Source organism: Mobula birostris, chromosome 8, assembly GCF_030028105.1.
Source record: "Mobula birostris isolate sMobBir1 chromosome 8, sMobBir1.hap1, whole genome shotgun sequence".
Taxonomy (NCBI): Eukaryota; Metazoa; Chordata; class Chondrichthyes; order Myliobatiformes; family Myliobatidae; genus Mobula; species Mobula birostris.
Genome location: NC_092377.1, coordinates 88,403,958 through 88,430,926, shown reverse-complemented (window position 1 = coordinate 88,430,926; position 26,969 = coordinate 88,403,958). Strand labels below are relative to the sequence as shown.

The 26,969-nt window shown below is 42.8% G+C and overlaps 1 protein-coding gene across 9 annotated transcripts in view; it reads right to left on the bottom strand.

Annotated features, from left to right (window-relative positions):
* The window catches only part of syne1b (spectrin repeat containing, nuclear envelope 1b), a 500,086-nt gene that overhangs the window by 388,547 nt on the left and 84,570 nt on the right, over positions 1 to 26,969 (bottom strand). For 8 of the 9 annotated variants that reach the window (XM_072265605.1, XM_072265607.1, XM_072265609.1 and 5 more), the window contains exons 3-9: positions 25,837 to 25,932; positions 23,236 to 23,319; positions 13,044 to 13,136; positions 12,757 to 12,935; positions 8,998 to 9,194; positions 3,718 to 3,827; positions 2,029 to 2,136 (exon numbers count right to left, since the gene is read on the bottom strand). In XM_072265605.1, the coding sequence (XP_072121706.1) occupies positions 2,029 to 2,136; positions 3,718 to 3,827; positions 8,998 to 9,194; positions 12,757 to 12,935; positions 13,044 to 13,136; positions 23,236 to 23,319; positions 25,837 to 25,932 (867 nt within the window). Of the gene's footprint in view, positions 1 to 2,028; positions 2,137 to 3,717; positions 3,828 to 8,407; positions 8,471 to 8,997; positions 9,195 to 12,756; positions 12,936 to 13,043; positions 13,137 to 23,235; positions 23,320 to 25,836; positions 25,933 to 26,969 lie in introns of those variants that run through there. The other variant, XM_072265614.1, reaches the window with a different exon arrangement.

Sequence of the window (26,969 nt, the reverse complement as noted above, 5' to 3'; positions counted from 1 at the left end):
CCAAATTCCCTCTGCCCTAGTGTAACTAAAGGCCAGTGAATTCACTCTAGCTTTAGATTTCTCCAACAGAAGGAACACTTTCATCCTCTCCTCCCTTTCAGATCAATCCATCATTTTGAAGAGATTGATTAAATAATAAAGTGAGACTGCACAGAAACAGGCCCCGTGTCCATGACAACCACTGAGTTCCCCTCCATACAAACCCAGTTGCCAGCACCTAGTCCACAGTATACTCTGTCCCAGTTTTGACTGATCTGCCTCCCCTGCCCTTTCAGGCAGTACATTCCAGACTGCAACCAGCCTCGAGGTGAAAAAAAAATTGTCCTCTGATCCCTTCTAAACCACTCATTCTTAAACTTATATTTTAATTCTTAAGCTGTCTTGACTTAGACGTCTGCTATGGGGAATTGTTTCTCAATATCAAACCTGTGCCTCACATAACTACACAGTTCAATTTGTCCCACTCAATTTCGTCCTCATTTGGAATTGAGGGACAAAGGACAACTTTCAGGACTCATAAGTGTAAGGCTCAGGGCTATCGGCTCGTGTCTACCTAGGGGAAACCCCATCCGCCCACCAAACCACGTCTCACGTTTTGTGTAGTTGCTGTGTAATGCACCCTGGTTCAAACTCACACCTCAAATATCAGACAGCACACAATGTACGATTTACAGATTACAACTTATAGATCTTACTGGGACTATGTAATTAATAGAGATACAATATAAAAGGAAAGTAAAAGGCGCCAAACTTATCAGAGTTCAACCACTTCGTGCACAACCGTTGGAGCTCAATGAACGGGGTCTTCTTTCTACCATGCGATCTCCTCTGACCCCCTCGACCCGCTGCTCGGGGCCAACCACGGTGGTCGACCAGAGCGCATCCAGCACGTCCTCCCTCTTCAGTTCTCCTCCCAAAAAACCCGCCAAACCACACGGTTCCCAGCCATATGAGACAGAATATCACCCACAAAAAGAACAACATGGACACACATTGGTTCGTTCTTCCCCTTATCAATAATATAACCCAAACAAGCAGGGAGAGAGAGAACTCCTTACGTCACAGTTATTATTACAGAAAAGCCATTTTATATAACATACAAAGAATCCATTTTAGACACCTCAGCAGCCAGTGTAACCAAGACCCAGTTACATATGGATAGCAGGCAATTAGTACAAATGAGAATTCGTCTTCCCAAAAACCAGTTCAAATGTAGACGGCAAGCAGCAATCAATTTCAAAAAAAGACAGCTTTGTAAACAAACAGAATTAAAAAAGGATCAGAAGTGAAGAGAGTGAACAATTTCAAGCTCCTGGGTGTTATTATCTCTGAGGACCCAACCTGGTCCCAACATATTGATACAGCCAGAGACAGTGGCAATACAGTATTTCATTAGGAGTTTGAAGAAATTTGCAATGTCAACTAAAAAGCTCAAAGATTTCTACAGACGTACCATGGAGAGCATTCTGACTGGTTGCATCACGGGACGGTATGGGGGAGAGGGGGCTACTGCACAGGATCTGTAAAATTAGTCAGCTCCATCATGGGCACTAGCCTCTGTAGCATCCAAGATATCTTCAAGGAGCAGTGCCTCTAAAAAGGTGGCTTCCTTTATTAAGGACTCCCATCACCCAGGACAGGCCCTCTTCTCATTGCTATCATCAAGAAGGAGGTACAGAAGCCTGAAGGCACACACTCAGTGACTCAGGAACAGCTTCTTCCCCTCTGCCATCCAATTTCTGAATGCACATTGAAACCATAAACACTACCTCACTACTTTTTTATTTCTGTTTTTGCACTACTTACTTAAGTTAGCTATTTGTTTTACATATATATACTTACTGCAATTCAGTTTTTTTTCCATATTATCATGTACCGCAGTCACCGCAAAATTAACAAATTTCACGACAAATGCCGGTGATATTAAACCTGATTCTTATCTGCAGAGCCCAGACTACTGCCTCACAGCAGGAGCCTGATAAAATTGCACTTCAGAAATGACAATCGACAAAGATAGCACCAACCCACCTGATAACTCTCCTGCAGCCCGGCTTCCACCATTTGAGACCGTGTGAGCTCCCTTTCAAACTGCTCCAGCCAAACTTTCAAGTCTCTCAGCAGCTGTTTGCCCTCACGCTGGTGGAGCATGGAATGGAAATAATTGTACAGTGAAAAGAGAGGCAGCGAGATGCTGCTGAATTCGAGTCTAAACAGTGACAGCAAGCCGTATCCACGGGGACAGTAACTCAGACCCAAACTTGCAATCTTACACAACCTTCCTGTTCAGCCAGTAGAAATTTTGCAGAACATTGTGAGCGGCAGGGACGCAATTCCACGACAGGCTCTGAGAAACATTCACGCACAGATTCATCAGGAGCGTCAAGACAACTTGCAAGGAGAGATAAGAAACAGCTCGACGCACTCATCTGAGAAGTTACAATTAGGACTCATGCTTTGCAGTATTCTCAGAATATCAAACTTTTTAAATATCCATACTTTCTGAAAAATTATTCAAATTTGTATAAAAAAATACAAGAACTCACAAAGCTAAAGAACATCAGTGTCGTGTTGCAATGTTTTCCATGCCAAAAATAGGTTTTATAAATGCAAGTTAACACGGCAAAGTATCCAAACACTGGGACAGACAAGGTGGCGAAAAGCTATATCTTCTGAGAAAGTATCTTAATAAGGAGCTAGAGATGGAGAAATAAAGAGTTTCAGTATGAGGGCCTTGACCACTGACGACACAGGTGCCAGTACCAGGGGAAAGTGATAACTGGGATAAGGATCTATGGAAAAATGTGGACACACAAAAGATTGTGAGCCAAAAACAAACACACTACTGCTGGAACTCAGTGGATCAGGAAAATGGGCAGTCGACGTTTCGGGTCAAGACTTTCATCAGAACTGGAATGGAGGAATTCAGGTATGTGGAGAGCCTAGAGATGATGAAGGTGTTCTGTTAAAACAAGGAAGGATAGGAGCAGATCTTACTGATGTGTCCAAGGTCATGGAACATTTTGATACAGTAAATAATGAGAAAATGCTTACTCATGCAATAGTAAAATAAAAGAATGCTTTGCAAGTCAGGTGGCATAGAGAGTGAAAAAGAGGTATAATTTCAGGCCGTTGATCTGAGAAATGTTAGAAAACAATAATATTTGATGTTCCAGAGAAGGGGTTGGATGGGATTTATTTTCTCCATTCTCTCTCTCTCTGTTTACATCTTGTCCAGACAAATCACCTGCTGTTAAGAAGCCTTTATTACCCTCCATCGATTGACCCAATAATTCATATTCCTTATTGTCTCAACACCTCTCCCCTTTTCTGCACATTTAAACAGGTTTGTTTTCCCTCTCCGAGAAAAGGACCTGAAATATGAACTATTTCTCTCACCACAATTGCTGAGTGTTTCCAGTATTTTCTATTTTTATTTGGTTATCAAGCATCAGCAGTTTTTTTCCCCTTAGATGTACAATAAATGTTTGTGTGATTTAGTATCCAATGGCCAAAAGTATGATTGAAGTCCAATCGACAGAAAGTTTCAATGGAAAAAAGATACTGTAAATTCCTGAAGGATGGACAACCTCAGGGCCATGGGGAACAGGAAGGGAGTGGGGCTTGGCTGGTGCAGACTAAAGAGACCACATACCCTGCCTCTGCTGTATTACTCTGTGCTTCTGCAGCAAGTTGAAATAGAAATAGGAAAGAACTCACCTCTTCCTCTGCGGGTTCAGGTTCAGCCTCCCGTGGGTCTGGATATTGCTTTAGGAACTGTGCTACGTAGGTCATGATGGACTTCTCATCTGGTTTGTCGACATCAACATCTGTAAAATGTCATTCAGTTAGAAGATAGGGTTCAGCTGCTCCTTCAGACAACTGAGCAATATGTACATACTGTACCCCTAATAGCATCTAACAGTGGTGTGCTTCAAAACTCCACCACTTCTCATAAGAGCGCTTCAGACAAGAAAGTGAGGTTAACTCCTTACAGAGTTGTCAGGACATATGAACAGAAACGTGATCAAGGAAGTGGATTGAAAGAAGAGGAAAGATGGGGACGCAGTGAGGTTTGTGGAGACAGCCTGTCAGTGGTGGGGTGATGGAAATCAGGGACACGCAAGAGGTCTTAGGGGTGAGAGGTGGTAAGCTTAGAGGTGAGAGGTGAGAGGTGAGAGGTGGCAAGCTATAGTTTCATGAAATGGTTTGCATAAGAACATACAAAAACCAGAGCAGGAGTAGGCCAGCCAACTCCTTGACCCTGCTCTAACTTTCAGTAAGTTCATGACGGACCAAACCTTGGGCCCAAGACCACTAACTCACCCACCCTCTCCACATATCTCTCAACTCCCTTGTCGTTTACTGCATCCAGCTTGAGGATATTCAGTGACTCCTCTTCTATGGCTCACTGGGGTAGAAAATTCCAAGGGTTCACACCCACCAGAGGCAAAAACAAAACGGTGACCTCCCCCCTTATTCTAAAACTATGCCCCTTCTAGAGGAAACATTCTCTCAGCAGCTTGCCTACAATCCCCTCGGAATTCTCCTCATGTTTCAATAAGATCGCCTCTCCTTCTTCTTCAACACGCATACCCTCTTGGCACATGCCACCCCATGCACTCCAAGAATCAACTTAATGAAACTTCTCCAATGTAAGTAAATCATTCCTTGGATCAAAAGCCAATACAGTACACCAGATATTGCCTCACCAGCACCCTATAAACTTGCATAAGAGGTTTTGTTTTAACCATTGGACCTATACACTTCTCTTTCTTTTTTTTCAATCTTTTTATTAGTTTCATAATAATAAACATAACATGGTAGTGGTACAAAGTTATTGGGAATACATTGTTATAATTAGCATAATTATAAAGCCAGTTGACACTTAAATGATAAAACTCCCAATCATATAGGATACAGATGAACAATACAAAACAAAGAAAAATATCTAAGAAAAAACCATGAAAAAGGAAAAAAATTTATAATTCCCCCCAAAAAACTAATCTAAACAGAATTAATCAACTAAACTAAAAAAAAAAGACATGGGCTGTTCTGTAATATCATAAAAAAGGAGGAAACCTTAGTGTCGACGACTCCGTTTCTCCCAACCAATATTACAAAGAAATAAAAGTTTGGAAAACATCAAATTACATCATATGAAAATGTTGAATAAATGGCCTTCAGGTCTTATCAAATTTAATAGAGGGATCATAAACAACACTTCCAATTTTTTCCAAATTTAAACACAGCATAGTTTGAGAGAACCAATGAAATGTGGTAGGAGGATTAATCTCTTTCCAATTTAGCAAAATGGATCTTCTCGCCATTAATGTAAGAAATGCAATCATCCAACGAGCTGAAGAGGTTAAATGATTTGATTCTATCATTGGTAACCCAAAAATAGCAGTAATTGGGTGAGGTTGTAAGTCAATATTCAAAGCAGTTGAATATTCTTACAATACACTTTTCAATACTTAATATTTAATCATCCTTCCTTGAAGCCAACACTGAGTCATTAAATGGTGCATTTCTCGATCAGGGGCCAGTCTTTTTCAAGTACAAGGTTAACAAGTCACCACCCACAGCTGAGGAGTAGCAGGAGGATGACATGCCCCTGGGGTGTGACACAAATCTTGTGGCAGGACAGGGACTGAAAGCACATGGCTTTACTAATACCCAAAAGCACACAGACGGCATATGGCCTTTTCTCAATATCTCTTATTCTCTTACAGTTTCATAGAGTCATACAGCACAGAAACAGACCTTTTCTCCACCATTAAAGGCCAATTGGACAGGTGTATGGATGGGAAAGTTTTAGAGCAGTGGTTCCCAACTTGGGGTCCACGGATCCCTCGGCAAATATAGTAAATACGAAGACAGGTAAAGTAAGAGACCGATGTCAGAGTACATCTCCACAGATCCCTAAGAAGGATCAGTTCAGACAGAAAAGTGGTTAAGAAGGTAAATGGGATACTTGCCTTTATTGACCAAGGAACAGAACATAAGAGCAGCAAGATCACATTAGAACTTTACAAACCGCTGGCTTGGCCACAATTGTAGGGTCATGTATAGTTCAGTCATCGTGCAACTGGAAGGGCCTTCTGCACACACCTTATGGAAGTGTTATGTTTTTGTGACCTGGCTGGTGGTGTAGTGGCATCAGCGTCAGACTTCGGGACAAAAGGTCCCGAGTTCGAATCCAGCCGGCTCCCCTGCATGCTTTCCATCCGTGCTGGGTTATGAGCTGGTGGTCTCTTTGGAAGCTCACCTGGCAGAAGGCAACGGTAAACCACTGCTGTAACTTGCCTCATACTACGTCAGAGAGGCATGGAGGGAAATCGTTCACTAACCGGAGAAACTCCAGATGTGACGTACCTTTCCTTTCCTTTCCTTTCCTATGTTTTTGTAGAGTCAGACAGCATGGAGAAAGACACTTTGGTGCACTGAGACCAAGATGACCATCTACTTTCACCAACCCTGTTGTGTTGGCCCCACCTTCCCAAAAACATCCCTTTAACTCTACCACTCACCTGCCCACTTGGGGCAATTTACAGTGGCCAATTTACCACCCAGCTGCAGGTAATTGGAAACTGAGAAGGCAAATACCTGGAGGAAACCCACTTAGTCACAGCCAGAACACGCAAACTCTATACAGACTGTTCCAGGGGTCAGGATTAAATCTGAGAAATACACACAAAATGCTGGAGGAACTCAACAGGCCAGGCAGCATCTATGGGAAAGAGTAAGGTCAAAGTCTGAAGGACTGCTGAGGGGTCTTGGCCGGAATCCACTCTGACTGTACTCTTTTCCATAGATGCTGCCTGGTCTGCTGAGTTCTTCCAGTGTTTTGTGTGTGTTGCTTGGACTTCCAGCATCTGCAGATTTTCTCTTGTTTGTGAAATGATTAAATCTGGATTGCTGAGACTGTGAGGCAGCTGTTCTACCAACTACATTATATAAGCTTGCCTGAGTGAAGAGTTAGTACCAGAGTTGTAATGTGTTCTATTTCTTAATCTTCTACTTGAGTAAAATAATAAAGATAATTAGAAAACCTCCATCAGGGACAACAAAAACACATGACAATATCCAATAATAATTCCATGGAAGAAAACATTATAACACCCAACAGGATGAAGGCTCATTACTGAGGAGTGTTGCTGCACACAGGTCATGAAGACCTCCTGTTTCCAAAGCTGACAGAGCCTCAGCAAAAGTTCATTACAGAGATGACATGGGAGAAATCTGAACTAAACTTCCAGGCAAGAGGAAATAAAAAACAGAAGACGCTGGAAGTATTCAGTACTTGAGACAAAATTTACTGGGAGGGTGGGGAACAGAATGAATGCTTCAGGTCGATGAGCTATCATCAGAATTGGAAAAAAACCTTAGAAACGGAACAAGTCTTAAGTGTGGAGAATGCACGAGGGGCAGAGGGAATGCAGGAAAAGGTAGGTGTTACTTTGGAGGGTGAAGATCAAATGAGGCAAGTACAGAACACTTTTATTCTTGTCCTAGTCTCACTCAACCACTCTACCTTTGGCCTCCTACACAGCTCCAACAAAGCCCAGTGTAAGCCTGAAGCTTAGCGCCTTCATCTTCCAAGGTGACACATGATACAGCTAATCAACCCTTCTATTCTTACACCTCACACTCCTACCCCTCAGGTCTTTTGTCTCCTCTGTCGTCTTCTGGGGTTTCAGATTTTGTTTACCTCCTCCAAACAGACCACTGCTGTGCTCGCTCAGCCAGCATCACCAACACCCAAGTCCTTCAGACTCTCCTGGTTTTCACTTTGTCAAAGACCTCTTTTGTTTTTCCCACTTTCTCTGCAACTTAAAACTTCCCATGTTCCTCAATGAATCATAATAGGCACAATGGGAAGGAGGCCAATTGGCCTTTATTGTCCATTCTGGCTCTATGTCAGATGATAATTTCACTCCCCTTCCTCCTCCTCATAGCCTGTGAGTTCTCTCATTTCAGATACTTATCCAGTTCCCTTTTGAACATCAACTGAAACCGCCTCCAATATTACCCCTTGGAGAGAAAACCAGCCTATAACCTTCCCCACAGACAAATGGCTGGAACAACTCAGTATATCAGGCAGTCTATCATCAGATGTTCATCAGGTCTCGTCAAAAGTCCTGATGAAGGGTCTCGGCCTAAAACGTCAACTCTTTAGTACTCTCCATAGATGCTGTCTGACCTGCCAAGTTCCTCCAGCATTTTGTGTGTGTTATTCTGAATTTCCAGCATCTGCAGAATCTCTTGTGTTTATAATCATCCTCATGTCTCTTTCGGTTGTTTTGCCCATCACCTTCATTCTTAGACCTCTGCCAGAAGGAGCAATTTCTATCTGCTCTGTCTCCATGAGTTTAACCACGTTGACCCCATCGTCTCAAAACCTCACCTGTTCCAAAAACAAAACTCAGCTTCACCGCTGTCCCACACAACCAAAGCTCTTTGTTTCTAAAATCATTTCACTGACCCTCTTCTGCACCTTCCTAAAACGTAACATCTGCAACTGCACACATTACTCTGATAGGAGCCAAACTAATGTTTTATAAAGGCTCACCAATTAATTGTCCAGCACAGGAATTTCACTTCACTAGCACTTGAGAATTTTTTTTCTTGATTTTGTTGACTGAGCAAAGAACATTGGCCAGGACATAATAGCACAGCCCCCCTTCTTCAAATACTACAAAGGGTAGTATGATCCTCTATTATCAGGAGGACGGCAGCTAGAGCCTTACTTAAAGTCCCATCAGAAAGACAAACCTTTCTGAAGTGTAGTAGTCTGCCAGGACTCATCTTTTTGAATAGTATTAAAGAATTGGAATTTCTGAGAGTTCAGCTCTGGCAAGGACAGAGAGCCATGTAGGATGATAATAGGTTCCTACAGTGGGAGTCTCCGCTGAACTATCCACCACCAATAAAACAGATAAAATTACAAAATTACATCAGTAACTTGAACTCTAACGAATAACGATTGACAAGTACCTTCAGGGTCCAGGAGTCTTGGAATCCCGAGCTGAGTTTCAGCGATGGTGAAAGCACTTTCCAAGTTTTCCCTGTTTGACTGGTTCCTGACCCTTTCCAAGTCGGTCAAGTCGGGACGGATGGCGTGAATAACTGAATGAAAGGCAACACCACTCCTCCAGCTCGGACCAAAATCCTTCACTTCAATGCCTAAACGCCTTCACAGGAAAAAAGCAGAGGCTATAAATGCATTCTATAAAACAAGAAGAAGAAAACCTGTGAAGATTGGGGCACTGGGCCTGAAGCAGAATAGAACATGGAGCTGCCTTAGGCTCCTCCCTGCCTTCCAGAGCAAATCAGTACAGCACCATTGACGCACACAATAGGACAAACTTCAAGAGGAACTCAGTGGACCAGACTGTATTTGTGGAGGGAAATGTTGACCTTTGCAGTTGAGACCCTTCATCTGGAGTTGGCTAGACTTTGTCCAGTCCAGATGAATGATTTTGGCCCAAGACATTGACTGTCCATTTCCCTCCACAGACGCAGCCTGACTCACTGAGATCCTCCAGCCATTGCGTTTTTTGCTCTAGGTCCCAGCACCTGCAGTCTCTTGCATCTCCACTGCTGATGTTGCATTCTGGTCTTTGGTAACCGACCCATTCTCGATCTAACCAACACGTTCTTGCAATGTGTGAACTCACCACATTTGGGTGCCACTCCACCTCGCTGCGGTCATCGCAGCGGGACGTGCACCACTAAAGGATTCTCATTCCCTGATTCCGTTTAGCCCACTGCTTCTTCCCTCTACACTCCTGACTGTGTGGCGAGACACAGCTCGGATGCTATCAATAAATTTGCTAATGACACCACTGTTGCTGGCAGAATCTCAGATGACGATGAGGAGGCGTACAGGAATGAGATAGATCAGCTGCTTCAGTGTTGCTGCAACTACAACCTTGTACGCAACGCTAACAAGACCAAGGAACTGATTGTGGACTTCAGGAAGGGGAAGTCGGGAGAACACATGCCAGTCCGCACTGAAGGGGCAGCAGTGGAAAGCGTGAGCAGCCTCCTAGTTATCAACGTGGCAGAGGGTCCATCCTGGGCCCAACATTTTGATGCAGACGGCACACCAGGGGCTCCACACCATTAGCAGCTTTGAGGAGATTTGATACGTCACCAAAAGCTCTTGCAGATTTCTATAGATGTGCGGTGGAGAACATTCTGGCTGGTTGTATCAGTGCCTCGTATAGAGGCTCCAATGCTCGGGGCCACCAGAGACTGCAGACTCGGCCAGCTTCATCACAGACACGACCCTCCCCACCACCGAGGACAGCTTCAGGAGGCGGTATCCATTACTGAGAATACTCACCATCTGGGACACGCCGCCTTCTCATTACTAACATTAGGGAAAAAGCACCGGAGACTGAGGACCTATACTCAAACATCTTTTTCTCCTCCACTATCAGATCTCTAAATGGTCCATGAATCCATACACAGTGACTCATTATTCCTTTTTTTGTACTATTTATATATTTTTGAAATTTATATACATTTTATGTCTTTGCATTGTATTCTTCTGCCTACCTTCAACTGAATCTCCAAAATTAAAGAATCATCCTCTCTAAAGGTTAACCATTGCAGCTCCTGCTCTTCACTTAGAGGATTATGCAAAAGTCTTTGGCACATATACATAGTGTGGGTGCCTAACACTTTTGTACGGTGCTGAGGTGATTTTATGTATTGCACTGTACTGCTGCCACAAAAAAGAAACAAATTTCATGCCATTTGTGAGTGATGGTAAACCTGTTTCTGATGTGGGTCTCCAAGAGTGGGAAAGAGGCAGGGAGAGAGGAATCATGATAGAGAAAAGGGGAAGGGAGAGGGAGGGAGTGGGAAGCACCAGGGAGACATTCTATAATGATCAATAAACCAATTGTTAGGAATTAAATAACCTTGCCTGGTGTGTGTCTGCACTCACCCTTGGCACTCCTTCTCTGCCACCTGTCCCACATCCCACCCAAGCACTCCACCCTCACCACTCCAAACATCATTCGCTGCCGCCATATTAACAAATTCGCTCTCCGCTCCACGTTGACAAATACAGGACTGTGCAAAGGTCTCAGGCACCCTAGCTATATATATATGTGCCCAAGACGTTTGCACAGTACTGTAACCATAGTTGCCAATGCATCACCAGTTCCATTCAGCATGAAATTCAAGTTTTTACCTACAACATGTTGGCAATTAAGAAGAACTATTTAATAAAGCAGTTTCACTTTGGAGATAATCTCTGTATTAGCACAGGAATCAGACTATCAATGCTGAAGACCTGGTTTCCGTTTCCCCTCTTTATACTACCTGGCACTGTGGAATGATCCTCACGCAATCTGCCCTCTGTATTCGTCTTGTGCACAATAGAAGATCCCACTTGTTTCCTCCCCCTATCATCTCTCAGCTTCTGTTGTTATTTCCAATCTCCCCTCTTCACCTGAATCCATCTATCACCTGTCAACTCGACCACCATCGATCGCTTCCCTCCAAGGTTTTATAATGGCTTATCTCCTCTGTATCTTTCAGTCCCGATGATGGTGTCAACCCAAAACATCAACTGTCCATTTCCTCCACAGATGCTGCCCGACCCACCAAATTTTTCCAGCTTTTTGTTTGTTGAGAGACGAGAAATGGCATAAGATTCTAGAATCTACAGCAGAATCTATTCAAGCTTTAATAGGTGACCCTGACAGGCTCCACGTTTGTCGATTAAAACTATATGGTTATTTATTTACACAGAAGACTAAAGTCACAACAAGAAAGCAGAACAGGGCAATTGGCAAGAAGAGTGTTTCACATTAATCAGGATCAGCACAATGATGTGCCCTGTGAATCAAAGGGTCCAGTTTCTCTTACTTGTGGACATTTACCGGGGAGTTTGGATATTTGGCCAGAACCAAAGGCAGTCTTTGGAATAATTTCCCAACACTGAGGCATTCCAAAACGAATACCATCAGTCCTCTCAGATGGAGACAGAGTGGGAGAGTATAGCATTTACCCGCTTGAGCCTGTGGCACTGTTCAGTGGAATCATGGCAGATCCATTATCTAACATCAGAAATTCTCCTTTACCCTACATCAGCAGCCATTTCTGTTAACTGAAGTAACCAGTCTCAGATTAGAATAGACAATCAGTCTAGCATCACTAATCGTTGCAGGCATAGTTTTCACCTTTCACCGTGTTTTTAGTGCAGGTGGACTTCCTGCCTTTCCTAAGCTCCAGTCCAAGAACCTGTGCTCACAAGTACAGATTCCCACAGGGCTCCAGTACCGTGAGATGCTCATAGCCTGGTCAGATCTGTGTTTGACTACACAAAGAGTGACTCCTATCTTAATTCTGGTTGGAACCAAAATCTCCTCTTTTCTCTTTGGACAGAGCTGCAAGCAAGATAAAGATAACAGAAGCTTTAGAATGGTCAATTACTATACTGATAAGGGTGCCATTTTCTTGATGGTGAAAGTGCTGAAAATCCAGTCTCATTTCTACTGTATACAGCAAAAAGAGAGACTAACCATTCAGTTTACCATCTTATCTTCCTGTACACCCTAATTAGGACAAAGAGAGGAAAGGAGAACACTCCTGACTCCATGGCCTGAGTACCAGTGAGGCAGGACATGAGATAATGTTGAGAGAAGTAAACACAGAACAAACTTCAATACTGAATGATAAAAGCAAGCAACTGACTTTCAATTACTGCAACAGAACGACTGAGGTGGAACTCACTTTCCTGCAGTGTGGTGCACCCACTTCAGGAGAGCCTTCTTGGCATTTCCCTTGAAGTTGGTGACAACCTTTCTCTTGGACGGGGGGCTCCCAGTCTCAGAGTTGGCCACACTCTCCACAGACGAGGCACTGCTGGACAGCGACGAGAGCAGTGACAGGTTACAGGTAAGCTCTTCGATCTGCAGATTAGAAAACAAGCCAGTGAAAATGGGGGGTTGCAACGGGCTGCAAAGACTGGCATATAACTGTAACAAAAGGTATATTTAGAGTAGTATTGGGGGAGTCACCTGGAAGTATAAAATGATGGTCCAAATCAAACCAAGGACAATGGACGGTCTTCCATCAACGATATCTGTAGAATTGATGTTGACCAGTTTAATCTGTAAGAAGAGTAAGGCACATTGTCAAAATAAGTTCCTAGTGTTACAAATCCCATGATTATTCATGCAGTTTAGTTCACAAACTCACACCGTCTTCTTGCTCAATCTTTTACTCACACCCAATCTTTCTTCACATACCAGTCAGTCAAGTGAAAGTAGATATTACATAGGTAGTCATTGTGGGGAGAAAACAAGGAAAGCTCATGTTCTTCTACAACAGCTTTCAAAACCATAGGCCATCCCAGATAAGTTCATAGCCAGACGTAAATTGCCTGGCCTCATAGATGAATGCAAAAGAATTCCTGGAACTATTTATAGACAACCAAGAGGGGTTCTGGCTGATACTTATTCCACAACAAACATTATCCAAACAGATCATCTGGCCATTACCACACTGTTGTTCGAATGATCTTGATGTGGTTAAAATGGCTGCAGTAATTCCAATACTGCAGCGAAGACCACAAATCACAAACATTTCATTGGCTGTAAACCACTTCGGGTGGCTTCAAGGTCACCGGTTGTACTACATAACCATTCCTTGAATGAAATTTTATAAATTGACAAAGGCAATGTGAAATGCATTTCAGTTCAACATAATTCTTTCTCAACACCGAGTGACACGATATTCAATTTGACTAATTTGATATAAATCAATCAATGGAGTCAAAGGAAAAAAAACTTTTTAAATCAAACACATGATCTTCATTTATATTAAATTAAAATTTGTTTCTAAAATGCTGGAAACATTTTTTTTCCCCAGAACTCCAGCTTTCAAGAACCTACTTCCCTTTTAACAGGGTAAAGCATGGAGATGAACCCAGAACACAGTTTCATGATGTCTGTCACAAATGTATTAAAATAATGAGCATGGTTGCTGTGAGTAGGAGGCTTGGATCCATTAATGGGAACTGCTGGCAGTACTCCTACAGCAGAATGATATTGAAGGAAGCTGTCTCTGTAATAGCATTCAGCAATAACAGACACACATTTCTACAGCACATTTAATACAGAAAAATATCCCAGTTCAGTCAACAGAGAAGCAATCAATGATGGCCTTGGTCCAAAAGAGGAGATTGTAACAGGAGAGGTCAAAACATTAGTCACAGAGGTGGGATTTAAGGAAAATTGTAATGGAAAAGATTGAGAGGAGAGGCAGAAGGGTTCGGGGAAGGAAATAGACAGTACCAGGAGGAGGTGATAAAAATTCATGTTGAGTTTCTAGGTACTGCACTGGTAAAAGCATTTTACATGGGAGAGTGACAGTGGCCAAGGAGAACTGGTTGCCGTCAAGGTGTGTAGGAATTGCCACCATGTTGTAGCATGCAGAGAAGGATTGGAAAAGAGTGGTCCATGGGCAATAGAGAGGGAAGGATATGGGCAGCACAGTGACACAGACGGTGGAGCAGTTTCCTCACAGTCAGTAACACAGGTTCAATCCTGATCTCGACTGCTGTCTGTGTGGGATTTGCTTGGCCTCCCCGTAACCTCATCGCCTTTCTCCCAGATTCCAAAATGAATGTTAATTGGCCTCAATCTGTCCCTAATCTGTATGTACAGTGCCTTGAAAAAGTATTCAGCCCCCACAACTATCTTCATATTTTACTGTCTCATTTTCTAAATTTAAAATATTTTGAAGTAGGATTTTTTGAGCTAATCTACAAAACACTGTGCATCATGTCAAATCAAAAGAAAAATTCCAAAACCAGTCAACAATTTACTAAAAAATAAAAACTAAAATTGTAAGGCAGAAAAGATATTCATCCCCTTTGTATTTACCACACTAGGTTTCTTCCGGTGCAATATCATATATTACCTTATAAACTCACCCAATTTGTTGCTGTAGAAAATTGGAGGATCACCTGTTTTCAATGAATTCATGAAAATAAATACCGCCCTCCACTGTAAGGTTCAAAAGTATGGTCAACAGACCAAACCAAAATGAAGACAAGTCAGGGAAATGATAATAGAGAAGCACAAATCTGGGGAAGGGTACAAGACCATCTCAAAGGCACTGAACATAACTCAGAGCTCAGTGCAGTCCATTGTGAAAAAGTGGAAAAAATATTAAAACACAGCCACACTGTCTAGGTCAGGCTGTCCCTCTAAACTTAGTCACCAGACAAGAATGGCATTTGTAATGGTGGCTACTGTCATGCCAAAAGTCACTCTGAATGAGCTGCAGCAGTCAGTGTCTGCAGCTGGAGATGAAGTCCATGGCTTCACAATCTCCAAGGCCTTGCACAAAACGGACATTTATGAAAGAGTGGCAAGGAAGAAGCCCTGGCTAAAAAAAAAACATACTCTTGCCTGTGAAGACCTTGCAAAGTGTCACTTAGAGGATACTGTAAAGATGTGGAAGGAGGTCTTGTGGTCAGATACAACTAAAGTGTAACTCTCTGGCCTCGACACCAAGCAATATGTGTGATGTAAATCTAATGACTGCACATCAGCCAGGCAACACTACTGTAAAGTATGGTGGAGGTAGCATCATACTAGAGGGATGCTTTTCAGCAGCAGGGATTGGAAATTGGGTCAGGGTTAATGAAAAGATGAAGGTTTTTAAATACAGAGAGATCCTGGATTAAAAAAACCTGCTAGCCTCTGCCAGAAAGCTTAAACTGGGAAGGAAGTTCATCTTTCAGCAGTACAACAAACTAAAGCACATAGCCAGAGCAACCATGGAGTGGCTTCAGATGAAGAAAATTGATGTCCTTGTGCGGCTCAGTCAGAGTCCTGATCTTAACCTGATCAAGCATCTCTGGCAAGACCTCAAGATTGCTGTCCACCATCGCTCCCCAACTAACCAGGCACAGCTTGAGCAATTTTGCAAGGAGGAATGGGCAAATCTTGCTCACATTATGCAAAACTAATAGGACTTATCCAAGACTATCTGCTGTAATAGCTGCAAGAGGTGGTCCAACTAACTACTGCGCAAAGTGGGATGAATACTTTTGAACTGCTGACATTTCAGTTTTTGATTTTTTTTAGTTTTTCATGCTTTACAACCTTCCCCGTTTTTTAGGCTGTAATGTGAAAAAAAAGGAGCATACGATTCACACATAAAAATTCTCAGTTAAATTGATCAAAATCCCTGGTTGTAATACTCATTTATGTGAAGTAAGGGTTGGGAGCTGAATACTTTTTCAAGGCACTGTAGGTAGTAGAAACAGGGGTGAATTGATTGGAACATGTGGAACCAGAGGAGGATTAGTGTATTAACATGCCCGAAGGTCAACAAGGATTCCAGAGGCCGAGAGGCCTGATAACTCTGACTGTTTTGGGCAAAGGGCAGGAGAAGGAAATGAATTTCTTGACATTGTTCCACAGATGCAGAGTTTATAACCACAGAAAACAAAATAAACTGGAAATAGAACAATGTTAAGACAGGACAGAAGTGCACATGACGCCGAAATCACTGACCGGTGATCCTCTGTTCATGGACTGGTTAATGGCAGCATGAGAGAGAAATTAAAGAGAATTTGCATTCAGTTAGCCGCAACGTTCCATTCTTGGCTTGCAATAAGAGCACAACATGTCAACTGTTCCATCCAATTTTATTTTAATTATGTACAAGTCTAATGCCTTTAAGTGTCTTCTGAAATGGAATTATTGAGCTCCGCAGCAATTTTGACAATTGACAAGACAAGCCTTTCACTTTACAACAGCCAGCTCACCATTATTTTATTGCTTCCTGTCAGGGACATCAGTTCACAGACAGCTTTTTGTAGCATCACTCTGTGGATGCATTGAACTCAGATATTCATCTGCTTGCTCAAAATGCACTAACCTGAAGGAGACATTCTGCCCCTCATTCAGAATCAGACTTACTATCACTGACTGAGATGATATTAAGTTTGTTGTTTTGTGGCAGCAGTGCAGAGCAAAGATATAATGTTTCTCTAACTTACAAAAATCAACAAATAGTGAAAAACGAGGAAATAACAGCGTAAAGTTCATGGACCGTTCAGTAATCCGGTGGAGGGAAAGAAGCTGTTTCTGAATCATTAAATGTAGACATGCAGGCGCCTGCAGCTTCTCTCTAAGAAGAAGGTCCACCATCTTCTCTCTAAGAAGCTCCTCATTGACCAATGTTCAGTTAGATTAGAGTTGAAATTTACCTCATTATTGTTGCTTCTTGATGTCCCTACTGGACAAAAAAAAACTCTTTCCTTCCCCATCCTGAAAATTCTCATTTATCCCTTGGAATTCTTATCCTTTCAGGAACCAGCATTCCACTGCTCAACCGTGTGAAAATATATTTACTTACTCCAGGTCTAAATGCCCCCTTCATAACCAATCCCCACGCACCCGCCCATCCGTTTATCCAATACTTCTGGTGTTTTAAACACATCTATCCTTCACACATCCTTCAGCCTTACGAACACAAGGGATTACAAGCCAAGTACATGCAACCTATCTTCAGACAGCTGAGTCTGAGTGGTCATATCAGAGTGATGATCTTAAGGCTTTAGCTCTTTGAAGCTCCAGCAAAGAGAGGCTTCATGCAGGGAAAGCAAATGAAAGAGAAGCTCAAGTTTTTTTCCCCTTTCTTCTTTGTATCTTCTCATCTAGGACAGTAGAGATGCCAGGCAGGATAGTGAAATGCATCTCTTGTGGGATGTGGGAAGGAAGGGAGATCTCCAGTGTCCCTGACGACTAAAAACTATGAGAAGTGCATCCAACAAGCTGCGTTAAGGAGTTGGAGCTGGAACTGGATGAACTTTGGATCATTGGGAGGCTGAGGGGGTGATAGAGAGGACGTATAGAGAGGTAGTTACACCCTAGGTGCAGGGCACAGGAAACCAGGTGACAGTCAGGAAGGGGAAATGGGGTTAAGGAGTCTGTGCAGAGTACCCCTGTGGCCATCCCCCTCACCAACAGGTGTATCACTTTGAATACAGTTGTGGAGGGGTTGGGGGGTGTTGACTTAACAGAGGAAGGTCTCAGTGGCCGGGTCTCAGAAGGGAAGGGAAAGAAGCGTGCTGTGGTAATCGGGGATTTGTTACTTAGGGGAACGGACAGGAGGCTCTGAGGGCAAGAATGAGATTCCCAGATGGTCTGTTGCCTCCTGGGTGCCAGGGTCCAGGATATGTCAGATCAAGTTGGAGGATAAACAGCCAGAGGTCATGGTCTATGTAGGCACCAATGACGTGGTTTGGATGAGCGCAGAAGGAGTTAAAGGGCAGGACCTCCGGGGTTGTGATCTCAGGATTGCTACCCGTGCCACATGCTAGTGAGGCCAGAACTAAGAAGATTATACAATATAATACGTGGCTAAACAGTTGGTGTGGGGGGGGGGGGAGCGGGAAAGAGAGCATGAGGTTTTTGGATCACTGGGCTCTCTGCCAGGGAATGTGCAAGCTATACAGAAGGGACAGTTTGCACCTGAACTGGGGCGGGGGGGGGGGGGGCTAATATCCTAGCAGGATATTGCATGGTGGGGTTTAAACTAGAGTTGCAGGGAGATGGAAATCAGAGTGCCAGAACAGGTAGTGGAGAGGTTGTCCAGGCAGATGTCGTTAAAACTTCCGACAAAGTTAGGCTGAGTGTGGTGCGACAACATCGAAAAGGGTAAACAGAGTGCTGAAGGTGTTATGTTTGGATGTCCACAGTACACAGAAGAAGGGAGAAGAACATGCAGCACATTTACAGGTTGGCATGCATGATGTTGTGGGCATCACTGAACCATGGCTGAAAGAAGATTATAGCTGGGAGCTTAATGTCCGTTGATACACATTGTATCAAAAGGACAGGCAGCAAGGCAGCAGCATTACTCTGTTGGTAAAAAATAAAATCAAATCATTAGAAAGAGGTGACATCGGGTCAGAAGGTGTTGAATCATTGTGGACAGAGCTAAGGAACTGCAAGGGTAAAAGGACCCTGATGGGAGTTGTATACAGACCCACAAATTGTAGTTAGGATGTGGTCTACAAATTACAATGGGAGACAGATAATGCATACCAAAAGAGTAATGTTACAATAGTCATGGAAGGCTTCAGGAGGGAGAGTTTCTTGAGTGCCGACGAGATGGCTTTTTAGAGCAGCTTGTAGTTGAGCCCACTAGGGGATCAGCTATTCTGGCTATTCTGGATTGGGTGTTGCACAATGAACCAGAATTGATTAGAGAGCTTAAGGTAAAAGAACTCTTAGAGGCAAGTGAGGGGGTGGGGGAGTGGGGGGGGGGAGAGAGATGAAAAGAGGGAGACAGAGAATGGGCGGGAGGAGGGAAACGGGGAGGCAGAGATAGAGAAAACGTGAGGTAAGTGAGTGAGGAAGTGAAAAGCCTGTCAAGTGTTTGTTAAGGATACAATGAAATTATCTCAAGTCATACTATTTTCTGTCTAATTATGTACCAGGGAATAGGATGCATCTAAGGGAAAGAGGCTGTTATTTGAAAAGGCTGTGTTTCTTTAAGGATCACATTCAGTGTAAATGTGACCTGTGAGAGGCTCCAACTACTTTTGTTTTCTCCTCTGGCGTGAGGGTAAAAGCTTTATTTCACTGTGGAAACTAACTTTTCTTCAATTACCTGCAAAGGTTCCCAAAGAAAGCACCAGCATAAATTTGTACCACATGCCGGTTTGGTACATCTCGTAATTTAAAGCTGTTGTGTTTTAATTAATAACATTTGTTAATATTTGACTTAAAGTCTGAGTAAGGATTTTGAAGTTTGAAGGATTTTAAAGAATGAATACACTCTGACTATGACAAATTAACCCTTTGGTCTCCAAAGCAGAACCACAGGTGATTTAGAGTTTTCTCAAAAACTTGGCAATCATAGAGTCAGAATCATAGAATAGTACAGCACAGAAAATAAACACTTTCTCCCCACCTTATCCAATACTGATTGTGATGCCTATCAACACTAGTCCTATTGCCTACATATGATCAGTATCACCCTAGCCTTCCCTATCCAAGTACCATTCGAGATGCTTTTAAAAACCTCCACCATTTCCTCTGGCACCTTGTTCCATATACTCACCACCCTCTGTGGGAAAAGTTTATCACACAGATCTCCCTAAGTTTCTCCTCTTTCCCTGCTCTGGGGAAAAAAAAGACTAATTATCTCCTCTCTATCTATGCACCTCATGATTTTACAAACTTCTATAAGGTCACCCCTTAATTTCCTATATTCCAGTGAAAATAAACCCAGCTTATTCAATCTCTCCTTAGAACTACAGCCTTCCATGACTTGGGATGAGCAAGAACAAAGAAAGAGGCAAAAGTTTGTGAATAAAATTATATTGTATTAAATAAGTTTAAGGTTTTGCATACAAGCTTAAACACATTTGGTGTTGGCCTTTGGTGTTAAACACATTTGGTGTTTACCAAAATAAAGTACCAAGGAGAATTTTTTCCTAAGGCAATGATCAAATCTTGATTTTAATTTAAAATGAGAATTTAATGCAGAGAAAGAAAAATGGGAACTTGGTTAAGATCTGTCAGGCAAGCTGTGTTCAGATTTGAGATTTGGAAATTAGAAAATAACTAACTGCACTATACTGTGATGCGTCTGGGACTTGTGTTTTGCTGTTGTTCTTCTCTGCGCCTTATGGCAGATTGGGCGGCAACCTTTTCCCGTTTCCTTAGCACTTGTCTGTTTTTTTACAAGGCCAAGTTGTTAGCTCAACATTCAACTGGATTTGAACCTGGGACCACTCACCTCAAAGGCCGGTGCAGATGCCTCTACACCATCAGCCGGCTACCTGGGACTTTGCTAGGATTTAAAGTAATCAAACAAGAACATGCTCCTAACCTGATCTTGGAAAAGTCTTCCCAAAGCTCCTGAATAAGATGCAACAGTAATTTCAATCGTACATTCTCAATCACAAACAGGGAAGTAATACCCCCAAAGAGGATGTTTTCCAAAGTTGTTCTTGAATGGGGTTAAGCTACGTGGGTATAACTCACCAGAACATATTAGTTTAGTTTTGATATTAAAGTCAAAAACCATAGGAAATTAAATAACTACTTTCTCTCTGATAATTGTGTCCACTCTCTGATCATTTTAAGGGAAATGTCTTTGATAACCTTCCCAATGCCTGAAACATGGAGAGACAAGCCTAGGTCCACAGTTTGAGTTGGAGTTCAGCTGAAATCCAAAGGTCAGACTACATCAGATGATGCATATCGCATGATCCTAAGATACCTCAGTGTGTGCACAGATGTGATTGATTGTGAGTGAGACAAGACGACTAGAACACATGTTAAATTTTCACTGAAGAACCGGTCATGCACAGTTACCTGACAACTGCACATTGTGAAGTGGTTAATGCGGTACAGGAGAGATAAACAGATTTTGAAATGATCAAGACTGAAGCTATACATGTTCTGATGTTTCATTAAAGACCTTTAGTTCTGTAATTAATTCCGGAAATACTGGAAGTTAACTTTGCTCGAGAGATGTTTCTATGCTGATTCAATTGGTTGTCTGTTTATTATTTACTGCAGATTGCAAAACAATGATGAACTGTACCAAACCTTAATAGCTCTTAAACTGGTGGAGACAAAGGAATATGAGCAACTGATCACAAGACTGGTGGTCTGCAGGAAGAAAGTGCTAGAATTATGTAAATGATCTGTGTGAGGAAGGTAATGCCAGCAATAGCTACTGTGAAGTGCTAATCTGGACGGAGCTAAAAAAGCCACCTGCTGTCTTCAATGGCTGCGATGTGTTTGAGTACTATGAAAACCATTAGTGGACATTGGTTGAGGGTTAAAGCTAACCTCATGGAAGATGAGTTTGTAGGTTGTGGAGTCATTTCAGTTTTGAGGTGAGTGAAGCTATCCAGGTTGAGGAGTAATTACTGTTCCTTAACCTGGTGGTGTGGCACCTAAGGCACCTTCCCAATGGCAGGAAAAGAACAGACCAAGTACCTTACCACAGTCTCCAGAAACCTAGGGCTGTAAGGAGTGTGTCATCTATCGCCTGTTATTGAGCGTAGAATTTTGTACTCTGACTCTTTCATGCAAACTACCAGATATTGAGGCCTTGGAGAAGGTGCAGAAGAGGTTTACCGGGGTGCCGCCTGGTTTAGAGGACATCGTCTATCATGAGAGGCTGGACAAACTTGTTTTCTCTGGGCGGCAGCGGCTGAGGGGAGATCCGATGGAGGTTTATAAGGGTAAGAGAGGCAGAAGGCAGGGAGTATCTTTTTCCTAGGGTAGAATTGTCTAACACATGCATTGACGGTGAGAGGGGGGTGGGTTCAAAGGGATGTGAGGAGTTAGTTTTTAACTCAGACAGTGGTCGATGTCTGGAAAGCGCTGACTGGTATGGTGGTAGAGGCAAATACATTAGAGGCATTTAAGAGATGTTTAGATAACCACACGAATATGAGGGAGATGGAAGGATATGGACATTGTGTAGGTAGGAGGGATTTGATTTACTTTTTAGCTGGCTTGGCACAACTGTGTGGGCCGGAGGGCCTGTTCTTGTTCCGTACTGTTCTATGTTCTATGTAAGTACTATTGGAGTAATACACCACATTAAAATGGGCATCATTTTTCACACGCAGGCTTAGGCATTTAGTAACAAGTCACTGTTCTAAGAGGCATCAACAACCCTGGCCGTGATCTCACCGCGACGAGGCCGAGGAAACAGCCTACAGACGACAGCCTACCTCCTGGTCTCTCTATCTTCACCACAGCTATCAAGGCTAACTGCAGCACCAACATCAATTCCACCCACACCGGGAAGTGAACCTGTGAGCTTCGAGCCATTGGCTTCTTAGAAAACCAAGCAGATACTTGTACAGCATCTGGTTATTGGGGAAAGCCAGCAAACTATGCATTCCAAGCCCCAGCGCTGCAAGATGTCAACGCAGCACAAGCAGAAGGCCCGAGATGTGGCCATCAATTAGAATCTCCAGACGTGCAGATTATCAGAGAATTACTAAAGAAACTCATAACACTTGACATATCAGCAGATCCATTTGCTTCCACAAAACTACATTCAAACCCCTTCTGTGGAATACATCTGGTTTGCCTGAGAATTTCCCTTAACCTTGGAAGTGTCTACAATAACTAAAGCACCATTACAAAGATTTCACACCAACGTAATAGTCCAACGAGACACAAAAGGGATGGTCACACTTACCCGCCTGCCCTCCAGAAACTGCAGAGCTCTTCCAATGTTGTTCACCCAGTGAATGCGTTTCAAATTTCGACCTTGTTCAACGGGCTGCCAAAATGGAACGGAAGTTAATTGTAACAATAATTCTTTCTCCATAAATTGCAAAGTGCACATTGAGATATTTTGGTAAGCAATTTCAGAGGTTTCTCCACCCCCTACAAGTTACAGCAGTGTCAAATTGCAGTTCTCCATGACACAGCAATTCACCAATCATCTCATGAAGTAGTGTTGTCTTCACTAGGCCCTTCTACCATCAGCATGCTGCAAGTGCAATCAACTAGCGATTAAGCCCAGTCTGCACACGTGCACCAGGGCCATACAGCAGAGGATGGTATGTTGTGACTTCCAAACCTCTCTGCTAGCTGGATGTGATAGAAGACTGTCCTTATGCAGGGACAGGAGTAACACTTATAATCCAGTGATGCCAAATATCATAACCCAGGGAAAAAAATCCAGCTGACCAACAGAGAGTGTGTCACCTAAACCTTGACTCCTACAGTATGTACTACGTGACTCACTTTGACGTAACTTTCATAACTTGTGGATTTATCAATCAAAAGGACAAGGGCAGGAGATGCAGATAAAACCACCATCACCAAACTTCCCTTCAAGTTACACTGCATCCCAGCTTGGGTATTTCTAAACGTCAATAATCCTTGCACTCCCTATTCAACAATATTCTGGAAACTCCTTCATCAGGTACAATGGTGTGGTCCAAGGCAATGGCTTTCCACTTTCTTTTCAAGTAGATAGTAAACATTGGCCCAGATTCCATGAAGAATCTTTAAAAAAGCTGGATGCTACAAAACAAAGAGGCTGTGACTCCAAGATCTTCCTTTGCCTTGGCAACAATCCTACTGGACCTCCGCTCAGTATCAACCTGTTTCCCCAAAACTACAATGTTCTCCCTTTTAAGATGGATTCATCCTCGGAGACTAATGAGGTCATCAGTACCCAGACTAGTAGGACATCATTGGATCTCTTCTCTCATTCTCTCACCATCCCTCCTCTCCTACTCCTGACTGGGTTCCAGCTTACAATGAACCAGGTGCCTCATTGAGCATCCACTGTTTGCATGAGAGCTCAGAGGATGAGTGTCCAATGGACACCATGTCTAATGTCCTCACAAGTATTTCCAATGCTGATTATTGAAAGGCTTGCAGGATTTGCAATTTCTGCAAAGCTTGATGCAATTTTAAAAAGTTTGCAGATTTAGAGAGACCAAGGGGCTTCCACATTGGACACATGATAATGACGACACAATTTCACTCTGCTGTCAAAATAAACAAATAGGATTCGATAACTTTCTAAAAAGATGCAAAAGGAAGAAAGTCATCCCCAAAGCTTTACAAATCACTGATTAGGGCATTAGATGGAGGATTATATTTAATTCACGGCATCGTACTCTAGGAAGGTGTCAGTGTCTTGGAGAAAATACAGATGGTATTTACTGAATTCTTTTTATTTTTATTTTATTGAGACACAGTGTGCAGTAGGCTCTTCCGGCCTTTCGAGCCACGCCTGCCAGCAGCCGCCAGTTTAACCCTAGCCTATTCACTGGACAATTTACAACGACCAACCGGTACGCCTTTGGACTGTGGGAGGAAACTGGAGCACCCGGAGGAAACCCACGCGGTGACGGGGAGAACGTACAAAACTCCTTACAGTCAGCGACAGGAATTGGAACCCGGGCCGCTGGTGCTGTAAAACATTGTGCTCACCAATACGCTACTGTGCGGCCCTGTGCCAGAGTTGCAAGAATCCCAGGTACATGGAGAGATTCGAGGAACCTGGGATGTTTCCCCTGACAGAAGGAAAGGTTGAGAGGAGAACATTTTTAAAAGGGTTGAAGGTTTGGAAAGGTATTCAGGACTTCTACTCGCAGGATGATCAGCAAGCCACAGACACATACTGTAGCTCAGACAAATGAGAAAGAAATGTAACGGGCTGAAGAAAAATGTTAAGTTTGCAGGGTGAGTTGGGAATGTATTTACTGAAAGGATAGTGAAATTATATTAAATACTACATTTCAAAAGAAAGGTTGGATAAATACTTGAAAGGGGAAAAAGAACTGAAGAAAGAGAAACAAAGCAAATAGCCTCCAACTACGGTATAAAATGTTACATTCCTAAAACTCTACATTTGAAGGTGGGGATGCCACGATTTATTTTAATGCCTGTACCATAATTTAAGCTTGCCTCAACTGCTGCAGTATTGTTTAGAATGTGTATTGAGAAGAAATCACCTGCTTTTTATGTTTATAATGTGCATTGTGGAGAGCTCTCTGCCTTCACACACAAAATGCTGGGGGAACTCAGCAGGCCAGGCAGCATCAATGGGGAAAAGAACAGTACAGTCGACATTTCGGGCCAAGATCCTTCAGCAGGACTCTTTTCCATAGAAGCTGCCTGGCCTGCTGAGTTCCTCCAGCATTTTGTGTGTGTTGCTTAGACTTCCAGCATCTGCAGATTTACTTTCATTTGAGATCACTGGCTTTTCGTTTGTCATGTGTTTTGAGGAGAGATCATTGGCTTTTTTTGCTGAATTAAAAGGAGAAAAACTTACCAGTTTCTGTCCAGATAGAACCTCCAACAAAGCGAGTAACATCACTCCATCCTTGATATCTTCAAAGAGATCATTAACTATAATCGGAGGGTTACGCTGAAACAGGAGAGATAAAAACACTTAATCCATTGAAGATTTGTACTGTAATGATTCTACAGCTGGAACATATAATCATACCCTTGCAGTAACAAAGATCACAGCGTACAAATGTAATTGTCATTGAGAAATTGCAATCTAATGTCTGAATTTTGAGATTCATTTGGTGGATACTCTGGAGGAGAAATTCATTCAAGATGAATGTACAAGTAGCATAGAGTACACTCACACACATTTAATAGGAACATCTAAGACAAATTGTTCTTCCTTTCTCCTGAGCAAAGGCAAATCATCTTCAAAGTACCTATAAATTGAACAAGCTCTGAGTCTTACAGCAGAGATACAAGCCTTTAAGGCCACTAAGTCTGTGCCAATCCTCAAGCACAGACCAATTTAACACTAATCCCATCTCGTCCGTGTGCAATTAGATCCTCAATTTCTTCACTTGTAGACCCCAGTCAGTTCAGATTGGCAAAAACCTGCACAATCTCCATCAGCACAAGAGCACTGCAGGGATGTGTGCTTAACGGGAGGAGAGAGAAGCAGACCTCCAGTGAAAAATTATATTGTATCCATTAAATAGGAGCCGTGGACAATCCTGATTTGACGGAGAGGGACATGAAAGCACAGAGGAACATCTGGAAAAATTTCTGAAACGCTCGTTCGCTGTTGTCGTTACTGCGTGGTTGGGAATCTCCCGGAGGGAAGGCCTCAAAATCCCCGGCTTTGCCTGCTTTTGGCGACCGAGAAGGAGGTCGAATCGTTCGGATAGAGATGGCGCTCAGTACTCAGTGTCGGAGAGCTGATCAGAGCTCGAAGTTTTCGGATGACTCAGAGTCGGACCGTGGTCGGCTATGGCAGGGAGAGTTTTTCTTCTTTCTCCCGTGTGCATGAGATGTGGGACATTTGAGAGACTTTGAACTTTTTACTGTGCTCATGGACTTCTTCATCAAGTTATGGTATTGTTGCACTGTTGTAACTATATGTTATAATTATATGGTTTTTGTTAGTTTTTCAGTCTTGGTCTGTCCTGTGTT